Source organism: Puma concolor, chromosome E2 (assembly GCF_028749965.1).
Source record: "Puma concolor isolate L17-30 chromosome E2, mPumCon1.1.hap2, whole genome shotgun sequence".
Taxonomy (NCBI): Eukaryota; Metazoa; Chordata; class Mammalia; order Carnivora; family Felidae; genus Puma; species Puma concolor.
The window spans coordinates 56,442,983-56,463,489 of NC_141681.1; the positions used below are offsets into that span (position 1 = coordinate 56,442,983).

Sequence of the window (20,507 nt, forward strand, 5' to 3'; positions counted from 1 at the left end):
ATCCCGGAGGCACAGAGACAGGGAGAGAGAAAGTGAGAGAGAAGCGGGGCTCCAGCTCATCTAATGGGGGCTGGAGCAAACGAACGGTGAGATCATGACCTGAGCCCAAGTCCGATGCTGAAGGACTGAGCCACCCAGATGCCCGGAAACCTTTTTTAAAAAATAAGGCGTGGAGGGGCGCCTGGTTGGCTCAGTCAGTTAAGCATTGGACTTTGGCTCAGGTCATGATGTATCCTTCCTGAGTTCCAGCTCCAGGTCAGGCTCTGCACTGACAGCTCAGAGTCTGGAGCCTGCTACGGATTCTGTGTCTCCCTCTCTCTCTGCCCCTCCCTCGCTTGTGCTCTGTATTTCAAAAATAAATAAAATAAAATACAGAATGTATACTATACACTGGGGCCTTGTCACTTCCTGCATAGATCGAGAATGCAATTTAACTCACACCAAGTTTGCCTCCAAGAAATTGAGTCTGAAAATCTACCCGTCTCCCGCAAGACCCGACTTTAAGTAAATGAGATAATTTCGGCGGCTTTTGACTTCCGGGCTATCACCGGCTCGCAGCCGCAAACCGGCCGCCTTGCCTTGTGTACGTCACTTGTCCCACACTCGTTCCAGCATGGCCGCCCCCAAAGCCACAGCCAGCGGGCGCGGACATACTGCTCCCGGAAATACCGGCCAACTGTTCGCCTTTCTTCGAAGTCTTAGGGTCCTCCTCGGCCGCCATAGGCTGTCGAAAACTTGGAGCGACGGTTCCAGGAATAGCAGCAGTTCGCGGAAGTGTTACCTTTAGGTCTCGTTTCCTGGAGAAAACCAGGTCGGTGTGTGCTTTTGTCCCTTGAAGGTTTTCGGTTTGTCCCATAGGAGGTTTGTTTCTCATGGGATGACGTGGTGTCCACATCGTGGAAGTGGAGTAGGGTGGACCTGTGGAATTACTGGCTCAAAAGTGGAGGTATTTGAGGGGAACCACGTGGGAGTCTGTGACGCCTGTGTCTGTGGTTGGGGTACTTTTGGGGCCATTAAGACCGTTAAGGGTCTGTAGAGATCACGACCGTGTCCGCGCTGTAGAGCGTATGCAGTCCTGCAGCAGGCGGGGCAGATCATTTACGATGATCGAAGTGTCTGGTTCCGGGGGGGTATTTAATTTGGGGCTCAGTGATGTTGGGGCTCCGGTGGGTGCTCATGACATCGGGGTGTCTCGCCCGGTTTTCGGATTAATAAGGGCGTGTGTGATCGGTGTCTGGTACAGAGATATTTGTCAGGGCTGCAGCTTTGGACGCCAAGGACCGGGGGCTGGAGTTTGGGGTGAAGTTCTTAGCTGGGCTGCTGGGACCGAAGACTGCAGAGCGCAGGAGGGTAGTTCCAAACCCTCTGTGATTTCGTTTGTTTTGTTTTGTTGTAAAGCCTTTTGTCCAGGGGTTGACTTATTGCAGACGGAGGGGCTAAATCGCCACCGCCGTCTGTTAGTCGTCGTCTATGGCTGTTTTCCCGGGGCAGAGGAAGAATTGAGTCCTTGCGACAGAGATCTTAAGTTGAAAATGTGTAATATCTATCCGTTTGCAGAAAAATGTTTGCCAGCGCCCGCACTCACCTCTTAATACATAGCAGTGGGGAACACTGTTGCTTACTTGCCTGCCCTGCGTCCACACTTTGTTCTTTGCCAACAGAATGCCCGTTTTGCTTAGTATCCACCCCTCTTGCAGGGTGATCCACATGTCGGTTTATTACTAAGTACCGGTTGGTGTTAGTCAGCCGTGGTGGTCCCAGTTCCGATTGCTAATGACTGAATTTCTGTGAAATGAGCTTAGTATGTGGTGCGGTTCCAGCCAGCTATCTGTGAAAATCTGCTTACTGGTTTCTGGGGGAGCATTTTCTCTTTTATGTTAGTAATTCTTTGAATCTCTTTTTCTAGTCCATGATGATGTTGTCTGAGTATAATCTTAATTTTCTTTCCGGTTTCCAATGTTTATAATTTATTATAATTTATATTATTTTGAGCAAGGCCTCAAAAATAAAGGAAATATAAATGAAAATGCAATTTATTTATGTAAAAATGTTTAAAAATGTTTATTTTTGAGAGAGACAGAGACAGAGAGCAGGAAAGGGACAGAGAGAGAGGGAGACAGAATCCAAAGCAGTCTCTAGGTTCTGAGCTGTCAGCACAGAGCCCTCCGCAGGACTCCACAGTTTGAACTCACCAGCCCTGAGATCATGAGGTGATCCGACGTGGGTCGCTTAATTGACTGAGCCACGCAGGCACCCCAGGTCCATTTTTGTTGTATACGTTTCAAGGCTATGTTGTTACGTGCATAGAAATTCAAATTTTTATAATGTGGTGGATTGGACCTCTTAACCAGTGAGTGTTGTTTCTCTTTTTCTTTAGTAATTTTTGGGCTTTCTGGTCCATTTTGTCTGAGAATATAGTTAAACTAGATTATGCTTACTCTTTTCGTGGTATACTTTTTTCCTAATCTTTTATTCTGGAGCTTTCCATGTCATTGTTTCAGACATGTAACCTATACTAGCATGTTATTAGGTTTTAAATTTTAATCCAGTGGGACAATTTTGAGGCATTTGTGTTTAATGTAATTAACTGGAATCCTGGTTATCCTTAATATAATTCTTAGTATGTTTGGTTTAAAAACAGTCATCCAAGTGCATTGTAGTTACCCCACTTATTCTCAGTTTCTTACTCTTTTTTGCCTTGTTTTGGATGAGTTTCATGCCATTGTATTTTCCCATTCTGTCAGCATGAAAATTATGAACATCAAGACAATTAGTGGTTTTTGTCAGGACACTGGACATTATCTGTACGGCATGGAACCTTCCTTTGTCAAATTCTCGTGTTAATTAGTTCTTTTACACTCTTCTCCAGCGATGCAGGAATCTTAGAACACTTCGACTTCATTTGCCACTTTTCAATTTATTTTTATTTTTAATTTTTAATTATTTTAGAGAGAATGAACTGGGAAGGGCCAGAGGAAGAGGGAACGAGAGAATCCCAAGCAGGCTCCACACCCAGCCCAGACCCCAAGTCTGAGCCACTCAAGTGCCCCACCACTTTCCAATTTATTTACAATGTTCTGTACTTTTGTTTCTTGTGTATTTAAAACCTCCTAAGATATTACCATTATTGCTTAAAAAACCATGCTTCTGATTTTCCCAGTACTTTGGTTTTCAAACTGAAGTGCCTGTACTCACAGGCTGTACAAAAAGCTCTGAAGATATACTTGAGCACATGTGGTTTAAAGGAAAACGGTGCCCTGATCCTCTTCTGTGTGGTCTGTTGTGTGCAAGTGATCTGCCTGATTCCCCTCCTCCTGAGGCATGTGTTGGGTGGATCTCATTTTCCTCGTCTCATGTCAGACTCCCCCGCTTACACATCACACGATGAAGGAAAACCTTCGCCACATTCAGAACCTCAGGCTTTACTGAAGAATAAATCTTCTGGGGTATTAAATAAAGGGACACTGAGTAGAGGTGCCTGGGTGGCTCAGTTGATTAAGCGTCCAACTCTTGATCTCGGTTCAGGGCATGATCTCATGGTTTGTGAGTTCTAGCCCTGCATTGGGCTTCTGTGCTGTGTGGAGCATGCTTGGGATTCTCTCTCTCCCCCTCTCTGCCTCTCCCCTGCTTGTGTTTTCCTTCTCTCTCAAAGTAAATAAACTTAAAAAAAAAAAAAAAAAAGGGACACTTAGCAATACTACAGGTATTTGTTAAGGTGAGTGCCCAGGAGTAGTGGCAGCATCTGGGCCCAGAGGAAGTGCACCACTCAGACTACGTCATCTCCTCAACCCACAAGTCCTGATGCCCCAGGAGTAAAAGGATCATGTGAAGGAGAAAGAAGTTACGGATATGGTGTCAGTTTTTATGGGATACACCTGACTGAAGATTGAGATTTTTTTTTTTTTTAATTTATTTTCAAGATAGTTAACATACAGTGTAGTCTTGGATTCAGGAGTAGAATTTAGTGAGTCATCTCTTACATATAACACCCAGTGCTCATCCTGAAAAGTGCCCTCTTAATGCCCATCACCCATTTACCCCATCGCCTCACCTACCTCCTCTCCAGCAATCCTCATTTTGTTCTCTGTATTTAGAGTCTCTCTCTCTCTTTTTTTTTTTTTCTAAATCACACTTCTCTTTAATAATGGTTCAAAGTAGAATTTTGGCTTCTTTTCTTTCTTTCTTTTCCCTTCCCTTCCCTCCCATCCCTTCCCATCTCCTCCCCTCCCCTTCCCTTCTTTCCACCCAAGCTAATTAGCATATAGTGCATTAATGATTTCAGGAGTAGAATCCTGTGATTCATCCCCTACATATAACACCCAGTGCTCATCCCAACAAGTGTCTTCCTTAATGCCCCTTTGCCCATTTAGCCCATCCCCCACCACAACCCCTCCGGCAATCCTCAGTTTGTTCTCTATATTTAGGAGTCTCATATGTTTTGTCCCTTTCCCTGTTTTTTTTAGCTTTAATTTTTTTCACCCCCTCCCTGTTTTTATATTATTTTTGCTTCCCTTCCCTTATGTTCATCTGTTTTATACCTTAAAGTCCACATATGAGTGAAGTCATATGATATGTCTTTCTCTGACTGACTTACATTGCTTAGCATAATACACTCTAGTTCCATCCACATTGTTGCAAATGGCAAGATTTCATTCTTTTTGATTGTCGATTAATACTCCATTGTGTGTGTATATATATATATATGTGTATATATATATATATATATATATATATATATATATATATATCTCACATCTTAATCCATTCATCAGTTGATGGGACATTTGGGGTCTTTCCATATTGGGCTATTGTTGATAGCACGGCTATAAACATTGGGGTGCATGTGACCCTATGAATCAGTAATCCTGTATCCTTTTTATAATTACCTAATAGTGCAATTGCTGGGTTGTAGGGTAGTTCTATTTTCAATTTTTGGAGGAATTTCTATACTGTTTTCCAGAGTGGCTGCACAAGTTTGCATTACCACCTAGCATTGCAAGAAGGTTCCTCTTTTTCCACAGCCTCACCAAGATCTGTGGTTGCCTGAGTTGTTAATTTTAGCAAGTCATACTGGTGTGAGGTGGTATCTCATTGTAGTTTTGATTTGTGTTTCCCTGATGATGAGTGATGAGCATTTTTTTATGTGTCTTTTTTGGAGAAGTGTCTATTCATGTCTTTTGCCCATTTCTTCACTGGATTATTTGTTTTTTGGGTGTTGAATTTGATAAGCTCTTTATAGATTTTGGATACCCTTTATCTGATATGTCATTTGCAAATATCTTCTCTCATTCCATTGGCTGCCTTTTAATTTTGCTGATTGTTTCCTTTTCCATGCAGAAGATTCTTCATCTTGGTGAGCTCCCAATGGTTTATTTTTGCTTTTGTTTCCCTTGCCTCCAGAGACATGTTGAGTAAGAAGGTGCTGTTGCCGAAGTCAAAGAGTTTTTGCCTGCTTTCTCCTTTAGAATTTTGATGGTTTCCCATCTTATTTTTAAGTCCTCTATCCATTTTGAGTTTATTTTTGTGTATGGTAAGAAAGTGGTCCAGGTTCATTCTTCTGCATGTTGCTGTCCAGTTTTCCCAACACCATTTGCTGAAGAGACTATTCCATTGGATATTCTTTCCTGCTTAGTCAAAGATTTGTTAGCCATACATTTGTGGGTCTATTTCTGAGTTCTCTATTCTATTCCATTGATCTAAGTGTCTGTTTTGTGCCAGTACCATACTGTCTTGGTGATTACAGCTGTGTAATACAGGTTGAAATCCCTAATTGTGATGCCTCCAGCCTTGGTTTTCTTTTTTAGTATTGCTTTGGCTATTTGGGGTCATTTCTGGTTCCATACAAATTTTAGGATTGTTGGTTCTACCTCTGTGAAGAATACTGGTGTTATTTTGGTAGGGATTGCATTGAATATGTAGATTGCTTTGAGTAGTATTGACATTTTAACAATATTTGTTCTTACAATTCATGAGCATGGAATGGTTGTGTGTGTGTGTGTGTGTGTGTGTGTGTGTGTGTGTCTTTTTCAATTTCTTTCATAAGCTTTCTATGGTTTTCAGTGTATAGATTTTTCAACTCTTTGGTTAGGTTCATTCCTAGATATTTTATGGGTTTTGGTGCAATTGTAAGTGGGATCGATTCCTTGATTTCTCTTTCTGTTGCTTCATTATTGGTGTATAGAAATGCAACCGATTTCTGTGCATTGATTCTATATCCTGCGACTTTCCTGAATTTATGGATCAGTTCTAGCAGTTTTTTGGTGGAATCTTTTGGGTTTTCCATATAGAGTATCACACTGTCTGCGAAGAGTGAGAGTTTGACTTCCTCCTTGCCTATTTGGATGCCTTTTATTTCTTTGTTGTCTGGTTGCTGAGGTTAGGACTTCCAGTACTATGTTGAACATGGTGAGAGTGGACATCCCTGTCATGTTCTGTTTAAGAGTCTCTTATGGTTTGCCCCTTCTCTTCTGTTTTTATTATGATTTTCCTTCCCTTCCCCCATGTTCATCTGTTGAGTTTCTCAGATTCCACATATGAGTGAAATCATGTGATACCTGTTTTTCTCTGATGACGTATTTCACTTAGCATAATACCCTCTAGTTCCATCCACGTTGTTGCAAATGGCAAGATTTCATTCTTTTTGATTGCCAAGTAATGTTCCATTGTATATATATACCACATCTTCTTTATCCATTCGTTAGTGGGACATTTGGGCTCTTTCCATACTTTGGCTACTGTTGCTAGCACTACTATGAACACTGGGGTGCATGTGCCCCCTCGAGTCAGCGTTTTTGTGTCCTTTGGGTAAATACCTAGTAGTAGGACAAGCCCCATTTTAACAACATGTTCATGTTTTCATTCTGCTTTTTTTTTTTAATCAAAATATATTTATTTATTTTTTTCAGGAATAAAATTTAGTGATTCATCATTTACATATAACACCCAGTGCTCATCCAGGACTGAGATTTCTGAAGAGAAGTTAAGAGTAGATCCAGAAGACACAAAACAGAGCTTCCCCATTGCCAGCTATTTTCAGAGAGCAGAAAAAATGATCCAGGCACAGGTGACTTTTGGTTTATTTTATTCTTTCCTTTGTTCCCTAATGGTTTTGTAGAGACCTATAAAAAAATCAGTTCCATTAATCTGAAAAGTATACATACGTATATCTTTTGTTTGTCATCTCCATATGGATGGTGTTTCTAGGTTAACAAGATTGAACTTCTACATGTTATAGAAACTTCTCATTGGAAGAATGGATGGATGACTGAGTGCACAATTACAGAATATTTAATTAGGTATTTGCTTCGTCTACATTGTACCAAAATAAAAGCACCACTACATGTCTAGATAAAACCTATAGAGTGGAAATAGACAGAAAAATTTTAACATTTCTTCCATACCATCAAAAGGACATCACTTCATTAGAGAGCACTGTTATTACAGGAATCCCTGACGTTTGATGATGTGGCTGTGAACTTCACATGGGAGGAGTGGCAGCTCCTGGCCCCTGCTCAGAAGAACCTGTACCGGGATGTGATGTTGGAGAACTATAGGAACCTGGTGTCCTTGGGTGAGGACAGCTCCCCTGTGTCACTCAGAGGGTCCCCATCAGTGGCCTTTCCTTTCTCGGCTTCTTAAAGCTCTGGAGTATGTGTGCTGCTCTGAAATTAGATTCTCAGTCCCCTCCCTGGCTCCAGAGACATGGGTATGTTCTCCCTTCACCTAAGTGCACAACCTTTACTTTGTACAAATGTATGATATTGTGATATATATATATATTTATGTATATACATGTATGCTTTTGTATACATATATACATATGTACATGTATATTTTATACATATATACATGTATATGCATATGTATGTATATGTACATATATGTATATCTTTTTGGCCTTCATCTCTAATTTTGGCACAGAGCTCCTGCAACAGTTGTGATTTCCCAGGTTATAAGAAGATAAATGTAAAATGGGTGTCTTTTGTTATTTATATAACAAGACCCTTTCAGCCATATTTGGATTTATGTTGATGAGGTGATTTTGGAAAGCCACTATATGACCTAAGGATGGAGTCTGGTTGCCAGGGGAACCAACCACGATTAGAGGGTTGCAACTTTCAGTTCCACCTCACCTCTGGAGAGGAGAGAACAGCTGGAGTTTGAATCAGTCACCAAAGGCTAATGATTTAATTTACTTAATCATGCCTACTTAATGAAGCCTCCATAAAAACCCACAAGAACAGGTTTGGAGACCTCTTGAAATGGTGAACACACGGAGGTGCGGGGAATGTGGGATGCCGAGACACAGCATGGAAGCTCCACACCCCTTCCCACATACCTTGTACTGTGTATCTCTTTCACTGGGCTATGTCTGAGTTATATCTGTTTATAATAAGCCAGTAATGTAATAAGTAAATTGTTCTACTAAGTTCCGTGGGTTGCCCCAGCAAATTAATTGAACCTGAAAAAGGGTCATGGGAACCTCCAGTCCATATTTAGTCTATCAGAAGCTCAAGAAACAACTTGGGCTTGTGATTGGCGTCTGAAGTGGAGGAGGTGTGCAGTCTTGTGGTAGTGAACCCCTAACCTGTGGGATCGGAAGCCGTCACCAGGTGGAGATTGTCAGAACTGATCTAAGTTGTCGGACACCCAGTCGGTGTCCTTTGGTGTCACAGAATTCCTTGATGTGTGAAAACCCCATGGATCAGGGGGTTCCTGGTTCCATGGATCAAGTACTTAGTAGAGTATCAACGGGAGAGGAGACCAGCAGGGCAGTATGTTTTTCCTTTGTAATGTGAAAATTGTTTTGTCGTCAACTATAACATTTCTGTGGTCTTCAGAGACCCCAAGCCCAATGCTTAGTCTTCTGTCATTTCCCATGAACAGGTTTTTACCCCAGGAAACCAGATGTGCTCACCAAGTTGGATCAAGGAAAACCAACAGGAACAGTGGAAGATGACATCCCCTTTCGAACCTGTTCAGGTGAGTCAGAGAACCAGGAGGGGGCTGGGCTGTGGAAATCATATTCTAGTTGGCCAGATAAGAGTCACAGCTGTGAGAGGGTTTGAGGATAGGTAGGCAGTGCCTCCATGCATCTCTCTCCCAACGCGCGACCTCTTTTTTTTTGTAGGAGTTTAGAGAAAAATATACTCTTTGCCTATTCTGGGATCTATTCCATTTTTATCTACATGTTAATATTTTGCTTATTTGCATAGTTTTCTTCTTCCTAAGATTCTCTGATCTTTCCCTTCCTCTTCATTCCCTTTGACCTCCCTTGCTATAAAATTCCATTGTCCACAGGCCTCTCTCCAAAGAGAACACTTCTAGTTCCTGTCTTCTGACTACTGCACCCCTCTGTCCCATTGGTAGTGTTGATTGTCCTTCCTAACCTCCACCCCAGCCAGGATGCTGGGTCCCCAAAGTCTTCACTGTGCCCTTGTCCTCACTCTGAAGTTCTCCCAAGGTTCTGTTTTCCATCTTCTCATCTGGTCTCCTAGCCCTTCACACTTTTCTGCATTCTAATAAGCTAACTTTCTTCTGTTCACTTAAGAAAATTCCCAAACTGGGGCGCCTGGGTGGCGCAGTCGGTTGGGCGTCCGACTTCAGCCAGGTCATGATCTCGCGGTCCGTGAGTTCGAGCCCCGCGTCAGGCTCTGGGCTGATGGCTCGGAGCCTGGAGCCTGTTTCCGATTCTGTGTCTCCCTCTCTCTCTGCCCCTCCCCCGTTCATGCTCTGTCTCTCTCTGTCCCAAAAATAAATAAACGTTGAAAAAAAAAATTAAAAAAAAAAAGAACAGCTTTAAAAAAAAAAAAAAAAAAAAAAAAAAAAAAAAAAAAAAAAAAGAAAATTCCCAAACTGACATCTCCTCAATGTGATCCACCAGACTTTAGGTCTGTATAATTCACTCGTCCCCGTGGCAACTCTCCTGAGTTCCCAATTACTGCAAGGAACTCACCTCCTCTCTCCTCCCAGGAAGCCCCTGTAAGTTTAGGTTCTTCTTTACTCCCGTGCATCTCACATCCTGGCCGTCCAGGCATGACCTCAGATATTCCCTACCTGCAGAGTGCTCTTCTTTAAAGGAGTCAGTTGTTCATGAATTTTATTTTTTTTTTTAAATTTTTTTTTTTCAACGTTTATTTATTTTTGGGACAGAGAGAGACAGAGCATGAACGGGGGAGGAGCAGAGAGAGAGGGAGACACAGAATCGGAAACAGGCTCCAGGCTCCGAGCCATCAGCCCAGAGCCTGATGCGGGGCTCGAACTCACGGACCGCGAGATCGTGACCTGGCTGAAGTCGGACGCTTAACCGACTGCGCCACCCAGGCGCCCCCAGTTGTTCATGAATTTTAACTAAAAAGATACTTTAACATCCTTCACTCTCTGCAGATCTTACCTCATGCCTACTTTGATTTAATTCCTTTGTGTATTTACTAATTTTGAACTTTTTTCTTGTTCATTATAGATGTGACACTGCTGTGTTCATTTCCCTAAAACTTGTATTCTTTCCATTGGATTTGATGACATTGAATCCCAGTTAACTATGTTACCTGTCATGTGACATGAAATTCCTCTTTCTGTGATATCTATGATGTATCATCTCACTTACACAAAGGCAGAGTTTCATCATCTCTCCTACACTCTCCCCAGTGTGTTCCATACATGTGACTGCTTCCTTCATTCATTCCTTTAAAAATTATTTTCTGGTAGCTTAGCAGTGTATACTTGAGGGTAAGAGCAGTAAGAAAAACACAAGAGCTTTCGTTCTAAGAGAAGGAATAAAGAAAATAATCAAAATAAACAAATAAATATGTCTAGGGAAGTGAAAAGTACTGTGATAAAAATTTAGTCACCGGGTGAAAAGTACTGTGATAAAAATTTAGCTACCAGGGCACCTGGGTGGCTCAGTTGGTTAAGCATCTGATTTTGGCTCAGGTCATGATGTCATGGTTTGTGAATTTGAGCCCCACATCAGGCTCCACTCCTATCAGGGCAGAGCCTGCTTCAGATCCTCTGTTCCCCTCCCTCTTTGCCCCCCACCTCAAATATAAGTAAGTAAACATTTAAAAATATGTAAACATTTAAATAGAAAAACTTAGTCACCATAATGGAACAGTAGGGTCTTGGTCTCCTTTTTAGGAATGGAACGCCCCTCTGATAAGGTGCCTTAGAGCCAAGAGGTGAGGGAAGTTAACAGGTTGCTGGGTTGGGAGTGTTCCAAGTAGAGACCATAGCAAGTTCTTTTTTTTTTTAAAGTTTATTTATTTATTATGAGAGAGAGAGAGAGAGAGAGAGAGAGAGAGAGAGAGAGGTCAAGCTGGGGAGGGGCAGAGAGGGAGAGGGAAAGAGAATCCCAAGTAGGCTCCACGCTGTCAGCACAGAGCTCACAAATGGTGAGGTCATGACTTGAGCCAAAATCAAGAGTCAGATGCTTAACTGGCTGAACCACCCAGGCGCCTGAGAGCATAGCAAGTGACATGTAATAATTATGTTTTCAAAGAATCCCTCTGCTGTGTATATAGTAGACAGTAGCAGGCAAGGGTATAAGCAGGAAAGCCATGTAGGAGGCTGCCGTACAACATGACAGGTTGGCTGTCCTCAGAACGGGTGGAAGGGACGTGTTGGTCATGATCTGGATACGGTCATTACAGAGGGCCGATGAGATCTGACATTTAAGTAAATATGTGCTATAAGAGGAAGGAATGGATGGAGGTTGAAGGTAAGACTATGGGGGTGGAAATGGCTATAAGGAACGTTAAAACAGCGTAATTGAAGAATGAGTGCTTGGTCTTGGCTGTGATTTGAAGAATAGGAAATCCTTAAGGTGCATTTGAGCAAGTAGATGAGGGATGTGAGCAGCTCCCTGGGTAAGGAATGTTCCAAAGTAAACCTGGACAGTTCAAAGGCCCAAGGCAGGAGTGTGATCTGAAGAATTTAGGAAGAGTGGACAGAGCAAGACTGGAGAGAAGGTCACTGGGGTAGTGACAGGGGGTTGGGGTAGCAGGTCACATAAGGCCTTTTAAGGACATGTTAAGACCTTGATTTTATTCCTCATGAGATGAGAAAATGTTAGGGAGTTTCAAGTAGAGGAGGCTTGACATGATGTAATTTATGTTTGAAAGGATCACTTTGGCTATTGTACAGGAGACAGGACCCGGCAGGGGAGGAATAGGAAAGCCAAGTAGGAGGCTGCTGCTGTAAAATGAGAAAGAAATTGGCCTCCACGAGGGTGGAGGGTATTGGTATTGGTTCAGTTTTGGTTATGATTCTAAAGAGGGCAGGTGGGATTGATCAATGAGGTAGGTACTGTGTGTGAGCAAGACAGACAGATGACAGGAGGCGCTGAGGAGTTCTGTCCTGGTTAAAGGGAAGACTGGAGTTGTCATTCACTGTGATGGAGGTGCTTTGTGGAGGAGGAGATTTGGGATGGGAAATCAGGAGTTCCCTTTTGGAATTTGTAGGTTACATGTGCTTGGAACCCAGTGTGTATCATTATTATTGCTCCCCAAGGCCAACCACGACAATGAATCCTATAGGGAGGCCCGTTTTCCAAGTGTAACCTGATTTCCTGCACCTCTCTCCATCTCCAATGTTCCTTCCCACCCATTTCACAACCTGCAGCTGTTTTCCTTGTGTCCTTCTTTGCCCTTTAAGTGGTTTTACCAAATGGCAATGTAGGCTCCCTGAACATGATGACTCTGTGTGTGTGTGTCCCCAACATGAGCACATGCCCCGTGCACTGTAGTCATCAGTAAGGATTTGTGAAGTGAAGGAGTCTCTTACCAGTTTGGATGAGGCGACCCTCCAACCTGTGGTCTGCTGCTCACAGTAAATTGTGTGTACTTCACAGTCTCTGCATGTTTTGTGAGGCCTCCTTTAGAAAGGAGGCAAATCTGTATTTATTCATTGCAAATGATCTAACCTTGTTTTTACGCTAACTACTTTTATCCTTTGGGTTATTTATATTATCGTTTTATCTGATGTGCGAGGAACATTAAAATGTATTTTTATTGATCCTAATTTCATAGGGTCATCACTAAATAGACAACTTACATGAAGATAGTTTTTTGGTGATCTTTCTTCCAAATCAAGATGATGAATGAATTCATTGTTCTTTCTTTCCTAGAAATCTGGAAACTTGATGACTATTTACCGGAGCACTTAAAAAATGAAATAATGGAGAATAGCCTAGAACAATGGCATAAACATAACGCATTTGAAAATACTGTTCATCAGAGCACAGCTCATTCCGTGTTAAGACAAAATCATGATATGTGTGACTTACATGGAAAAACTATGAAACCAAAGTTAACTTTACGTAACCAGAACAGAAGCAATGAAATAAAGAACCCTGCAGATCCTACTGGAGATGGAAAATCCTTTCTCCACACTAATAATGAACACTTTCATACTAAAATTAAATCCCCTGAAAGCAAGAAACTCATCATTACTAAGTCCCAATTCAGCAAGCATCAGAAAACACAAAAAACAGAGAAGCCTCATGTATGCAGTGAATGTGGGAAAGCCTTCAAGAGGAAGTCCTGCCTCACTGATCATCAGATCATTCATACAGGAGAGAAACCCCACAGATGTTGTCTCTGTGGGAAAGCGTTCAACAGAAAGTTCATGCTCACTGAACACCAGAAAATGCATACGGGAGAAAAACCTTATGAATGCAATGAATGTGGCAAAGCCTTCCTCAAGAAATCACGGCTCAAAATACATCAGAGAACACATACTGGAGAGAAACCATACATTTGCAGTGAATGTGGAAAAGGCTTTATCCAGAAGGGAAATCTCATTGTACATCAGCGTATCCATACAGGAGAGAAACCTTATATATGCAATGAATGTGGGAAAGGCTTCATCCAGAAGACCTGTCTCATAGCACATCAAAGACATCACACCGGAAAGAGTCCCTTTGTGTGCAGTGAATGTGGAAAATCCTGTTCCCAGAAGTCAGGTCTCATTAAACACCAAAAAATTCACACGGGAGAGAAACCTTTTGAATGCAGTGAGTGTGGGAAAGCCTTTACCACAAAGGAAAAGCTCATTGTCCATCAGAGAACTCACACAGGTGAGAGACCCTACGTCTGCAATGAGTGTGGAAAGGCTTTTGCCTACATGTCTTGCCTTGTTAAACATAAGAGAATACACACAAGAGAGATCTGTGGAGATTCAGTCAAAGTGGAAAATCCTCCCTCAGAGAGTCACAGCTTATCACAGACTAGTGGTGCTGTGCAGGAGAAAGGCCTTGTTAATACAGTGACTATGCAAGTGCCTTCTGTGGCTTGTCAGACGCCATTAAACATCAGTGGACTCTTAGCAAATAGCAATGTGCTCATAGTGGGACAGCCTGCAGCCAGATGTGCACCCTTAGGAGATAACAGGGGGTTTGCACAGGACAGAAACCTTATGAATACAGTGAATGTGTTCGTGCCTTCTGTGGTCAATTATGTCTTATTTTATGTCACAGAAAACCAGTAGGAGGAAGCTTGGAGACATTCTATGTGGAGAAGGATTGAGCAAAAATTTCTAGATTGTATTATGGCTGAAAAGTATATACTGAGAGGAATTGTATGAAGGCTGAGGCTGGGAAAGCCTGATTTCCTCATCCTATTAAAAATATGCATTGATACAGAGACATAATCTGATGTTAACCCAAACACATACACATCAGTTGCTCTTTTGTATCTGTTAAAGGAATGGAGGAAGTCTGAGTTCAACTAAGTGGAGGAAATAAGTAGGTGAATTTTAAAAACATACAAGATAATTTGTATCTGGAATGCTGCTATGAATGAAAAATCAGGAAAGGGCTAATATTTGGGTGGGTGGGATATGGGACATGTGTATATCAATTCAGTTTCCCCAGGCCAAGATGATTCAGTGGAAACTGGGATGTCTGCTGTAAGCTCTTAAAGTTTATTTTATGCAGAGGCACTCATGAAACAGCAGCCTTAGACTGAGTCAGTTCATTAGTTTATGGAGTATTTGTCAAATACTCCGTTTGTACTGGGTCCTGTTCCAGAAGCTGAGGATACAGTAGTGACCAAAAGTAGAAAAAGCCCCTAGTTTCCTGGAGAGAGCACTGAGGTTACTAGATTATCCTTAAGTGGTATGTTTACACACCAGCTAATCTAATAAGAGGATGTAAATATCCACACTAGGTGAAATAGTCTTGGTTGTTTGCTGTAAGAGGATACTGTAGCCTGGATGGCTCATAAAAAAAACATCTATTAAAAAAGTGCAAAGTTTCTACGTAACGAATGTTTCAAAACTTCCTAAGTATGAGAAGTCTTGAATAAAAAAATGAAGAAAAAATTATTTCTGTCGTGGAAGCTGCAAAGTCGAAGATGAAGGCACTGGCAGATTTGCTGCCTAAAGGTCTGCTTCCTGGCTCACAGGCGGCAGTCACCTCACTGTTGTCCTCACATAGGGGAAGGGGAAGGGCGTTCGTGGGAGGTCTTACAGGGGCACCGATCTGATTCATGAGTGTTACATCCTTATGGCCTAATCACCTCAAGGGCCCACTTCTTTATTTTTTTTTAATGTTTATTCATTTTTGAGAGAGAGAGAGACAGAGTTATGAGCAGGGGAGGGGCAGAGAGAGAGGGTGTCACAGAACTCGAAGCAGGCTCCAGGCTCTAAGCTGTCAGCACAGAGCCTGACGCGGGGCCCAAACTCACGAACCGTGAGATCATGACCTGAGTTGAAGTCGAACACTTAACCCACTGAGCCACCCAGGCATCCCATCAAGTGGCCACTTCTTAAAACCATCGTATTTGGGATTAGGCTTCAATATGAATTTTGGCGGGGGGGTGGGGCACAAGTAGTCCATAGAAGATAGTATAGTGGTCCCCTCTTATATGCTGAGGATACATTCTAAGACCCCCAGTGGATGCCTGAAGCTAGAATAGTACTCAACACTATACATAGTATGTTGTTTTTTTTTTTAATTTATTTTATTTTTAATTTTTTTTAATGTTTATTTTTGGGAGAGAGCGACACACACAGAGCGTGAGTGGAGAGGGGCAGAGAGAGAGGGAGACAGAATCAGAAGCAGGCTCCAGGCTCTGGACTGTCAGCACAGATTCTGACGCAGGACTCGAACTCACAAACCGCGAGATCATGACCTGACCTGAAGTCGGACAATTAACTGACTGAGCCACCCAGGAGCCCCAATTTATTTTTTATTTTTTAAAAAATGTTTATTTTTGAGAGAGCGAGTGCAAGCTGGGGAGGGGTAGAGAAATGAGGATAGAGGATCTGAAGCAGGCTCTGCACTGACTGCAGGGAGTTCAGTGTGGGGCTTGAATTTATGAACCACAAGATCATGACCTGAGCCAAAGTCAGGTGCTCAACCAACTGGGCCACCCGGGTGCCCCCATAGTATGTTTTTTCTTATATGCAGACACCTGTGATAGTCTAATTTATGAATTACACACAGAAATTAACATCAGTAATAATAGGACACTTATAACAACATACTGTATAAAAGTTATGTGAATGTGTTCTCTCAAAACATTTTATTGTCTTGTCCCCACCCTTCTTCCTGTGATGATGTGAGATGATAAAATGCCTACGAGATATAAAGTGATGTGTAGGAGTTGTGATGGTTTTAGCGTTAGGCTACTGTGGATGTTAGGAGGAGGATCATCTGCTTCTAGACCACATTTGACCTCAGGTGAACGCCTTGAAAGCCAAACCATGGATAAGGGATGATCACTATAATTGGCTCAAGGGGTTATGAGAATTTCTTGTCCAAAGGGTATATTACTTCAAGGGAGGGCAAGGACTCTTAATGGACTTTAAAGCAGTTTAGGATGTAAGTAAGTTATTTTTTTCATGTCCATGTCTTATCTCCCAAATAGGTTAAAAATTCCTTGGTAATTTTTTTTGCTGTTTAAATTTTAAAGTTTTAAAAACAAAAAAATCAGTTCCTCAATTGCACTAAACCAAATTTCAAGTACTCAGCAGCAGTATGTAACTAGTGGCTACCTCACTGGACAGCTACCTATATGGTTAACTATATATAGCTAACTATATGGCTAAAAAGCAGACTGAGAGACATCTATTATAATTCCCAGAAAGTTATCTTGGGGAGTATTGGTTTACATGGTTTTATATTCCCAGCACAGAAAACTCAAGACAAATATGTTGAGTTGGAAAGTGAGTGAATTAGCCAATGGACTAGTCGGAATGTTTTGTCATCAAAAGAAGGAATGAGTCCTTCAGAGGCAATTCTAAATAATACAGATGTCTCCTTCCAAACTGAGTGTGATTAGCAACTCAATAACTGAATATACACCAGGCAGAGCAGAAAAGAAAATGGATCCTCAGAATACATACCATAAACAGGAGGACAAGAACCTCAGTCTGTAAGAATAGAGAATATAGGAGATGGGAAGTGAGATCCCTAGGGGATGTCATGGAGAAGAACCTTTGTTATTTACCTACAGAACTATCACCCTTGAGAGTTGCCACCATATCAAAGATTCCAGCTCCACTGTTCACTGCTGAACTGAGACGTGCTTTCTCTTCATTATTTACTCTCCCTCTTCTGGGATTGGCCTCTCCTTATCAAGTAACTATCATATAGTTATTCACCTATCCAAGTTATAAACAGTGGGTTCTCTCTGGAAGGAGAGATTTCCCATCCTGTGTCTGTCTCAGAATTCAATATGAAATACTAGGATATTGGTATTCATTCCTTCAGGTATATTTTAAAGCACCAACACAACACAGGGCACTGTTCTGTACAATGAGGATACATGAGTGAATAAAATAGGCAAAGGAACTGCCTTTATGGAGGCAGAGTAAGTGTGTTATGTAATGTAAGAAAGCGTTAAGTCCTATGAAGAAAAATAAAGCCTAGTAATACTGATTTATATTAATGAATAGGTAGTTATAGGCAAGGCTCTATTCCCTCCTCCTTACCCCTCCATGGGCTTTTCTGGGTATAATTTGAGCTAAGACAAATCTACTGAGGGGAGTCACCCATCAGTATTTGTAACCACATAACATTTAATAATGGTTTCTATGGATTGTCTCTGACAAGCCTCCCGCGTCTGATATCTGAGAAACAACGCAAACTCTTGAGTCACATCCCAACACCTCCCAAACCCAGAGCCTCTGGGGGCTCCGCATTTTTAACACCGGCCTGACATACACCTAATTTTGGCGCTCTCTGTCCTAAATCCTGGGTTACTAACCACCCCCACCCTCACATGATTGGATGGATTCAGGCTGTGCCTTTCTCATTGGCATCGGACCTTTGTTGGCCTGCTTTTGGTGGCCTTTCTCCCAGACCCCAATCGCAATCCCAATTTAGGTTCGTCCATCCGCTCTTTCCCTCTGGTGGGTGATGACCAGCCTCACGCTGTACCAGTTTCTGGAAATCTTGTGTTCTTAAAAACCACTTTCTGCAAGCAATCTTCCGCCATAAGTTTTGCGTGGGTGTCCGTTTCCCGGACGTATTACTTTTTCTTACCAGGTGTTAGTTCATTCTCTGCTGCGGTATCGACACCTAAACTACTAGTTCGTTTAGAAACTTTTTTTTTTTTAACACAAAGTGGATAATATACGCCCGGTCACGTAAGTTCCTGACAAGCCCGTCCAACACAATGTAGCCCGCACCGCGTGTGCCTCGCGAAGCTCCAGACTTTGAAAATTTATCAATCTTCCGCGAAAGTCGACGTTGAGGGTAAGAGATTAACTTCAGAAGCTTCTCATCTCGGCCACTCCCGCTTCTGGCCGCAAAGCCACCCTTTTGCTTTGAGTACGTCGGACGCCCCAATATGGCCGCCCGCACGGCCACGGAGAGCGGACGCGGACACAATGCCTCATGGGACATACCGGAAATTCGTCGTTCGCGGATCTCTGAGGGCCTCCAGTGCTCGTCGGCCGCCGTACTCTGAGGGGTTGCCGGAAGATCCGCGTTCAGGTTCTCCCCACGGATCTGACGGCAGCTAGGTCAGTGTGTGGTTTTGTCCTTGGAAGGTTGTTTTATTATTGTTGTTGTTGCTGTTGTTGTTATTATTATTATTCACGGTGGGCATTTTGCTTCTCACAGGGTGACGTGTGGACCTGCTGTAGCATGGATCCGTGAAATCACTGCCGGGGACGGTCGGGGAGGGTAGAAAGCGCCGAGGTGGAGGTATTTAGGGAGAACCAGGTGGGCCTCTGATTTGAGGTATTTGAGGGGAACCAGGCAGGTGTGTCTGTGGTTGGGGTACTTTTGGGGCCATTAAGACCGTTAAGGGTCTGTAGAGATCACGACCGTGTCCGCGCTGTAGAGCGTATGCAGTCCTGCAGCAGGCGGGGCAGATCATTTACGATGATCGAAGTGTCTGGTTCCGGGGGGGTATTTAATTTGGGGCTCAGTGATGTTGGGGCTCCGGTGGGTGCTCATGACATCGGGGTGTCTCGCCCGGTTTTCGGATTAATCAGGGCGTGTGTGATCGGTGTCTGGTACAGAGATATTTGTCAGGGCTGCAGCTTTGGACGCCAAGGACCGGGGGCTGGAGTTTGGGGTGAAGTTCTTAGCTGGGCTGCTGGGACCGAAGACTGCAGAGCGCAGGAGGGTAGTTCCAAACCCTCTGTGGTTTCGTTTGTTTTGTTTTGTTGTAAAGCCTTTTGTGCAGGGGTTGACTTATTGCAGACGGAGGGGCTAAATCGCCACCGCCGTCTGTTAGTCGTCGTCTATGGCTGTTTTCCCGGGGCAGAGGAAGAATTGAGTCCTTGCGACAGAGATCTTAAGTTGAAAATGTGTAATATCTATCCGTTTGCAGAAAAATGTTTGCCAGCGCCCGCACTCACCTCTTAATACATAGCAGCGGGGAACACTGTTGCTTACTTGCCTGCCCTGCGTCCACCACTTTGTTCTTTGCCAGCAGAATGCCCGTTTTGCTTAGTATCCACCCCTCTTGCAGGGTGATCCACATGTCGGTTTATTACTAAGTACCGGTTGGTGTTAGTCAGCCGTGGTGGTCCGATTGCTAATGACTGAATTTCTGTGAAATGAGCTTAGTATGTGGTGCGGTTCCAGCCAGCTATCTGTGAAAATCTGCTTACTGGTTTCTGGGGGAGCATTTTCTCTTTTATGTTAGTAATTCTTTGAATCTCTTTTTATGTCCATGATGATGGTGTCTGAATATAACTTTTTTTTTTTTTTAATGTTTACGTATTTTTGAGAGAGAAAATGCGAGCGGGGGAAGGGCAGAGAGAGAGAGAGGGGTCAAAGGATCCGAAGGGGGCTCTGTGCTGACTGCAGAGAGCCCCATGCGGGGCTTGAACTCACCAACTGTGAGATCATGACCTGAGCTGAAGTCCATGAAATCTATGCTTAACTGACTGAGCCACCCAGGCGCCCAGATTGTCTGAGTATAACCTTAATTTTTCATTCCAGTTTCTAATGTTTATAATTTATTCTTAATGCTTTGGTTCTCCTCTGCAATATAGAGTTCAAAAGTGGGGTGGTAGTGGACATCTTTGTCTTATTGCCTATCATT

The 20,507-nt window shown here is 42.8% G+C and overlaps 1 protein-coding gene across 1 annotated transcript; it reads left to right on the forward strand.

Moving 5' to 3' along the window:
- Nucleotides 1-753: 753 nt before the first annotated feature.
- Nucleotides 754-15,260, forward strand: LOC112851185 (zinc finger protein 350-like). Its single transcript, XM_086688405.1, has 5 exons — nucleotides 754-946; nucleotides 6,906-7,063; nucleotides 7,444-7,570; nucleotides 8,887-8,982; nucleotides 13,124-15,260. Exons 2-5 carry the CDS (start codon nucleotides 7,049-7,051, stop codon nucleotides 14,482-14,484), a joined length of 1,599 nt encoding a protein of 532 aa, XP_086544531.1. The 5' UTR covers nucleotides 754-946; nucleotides 6,906-7,048; the 3' UTR covers nucleotides 14,485-15,260.
- Nucleotides 15,261-20,507: the final 5,247 nt, after the last annotated feature.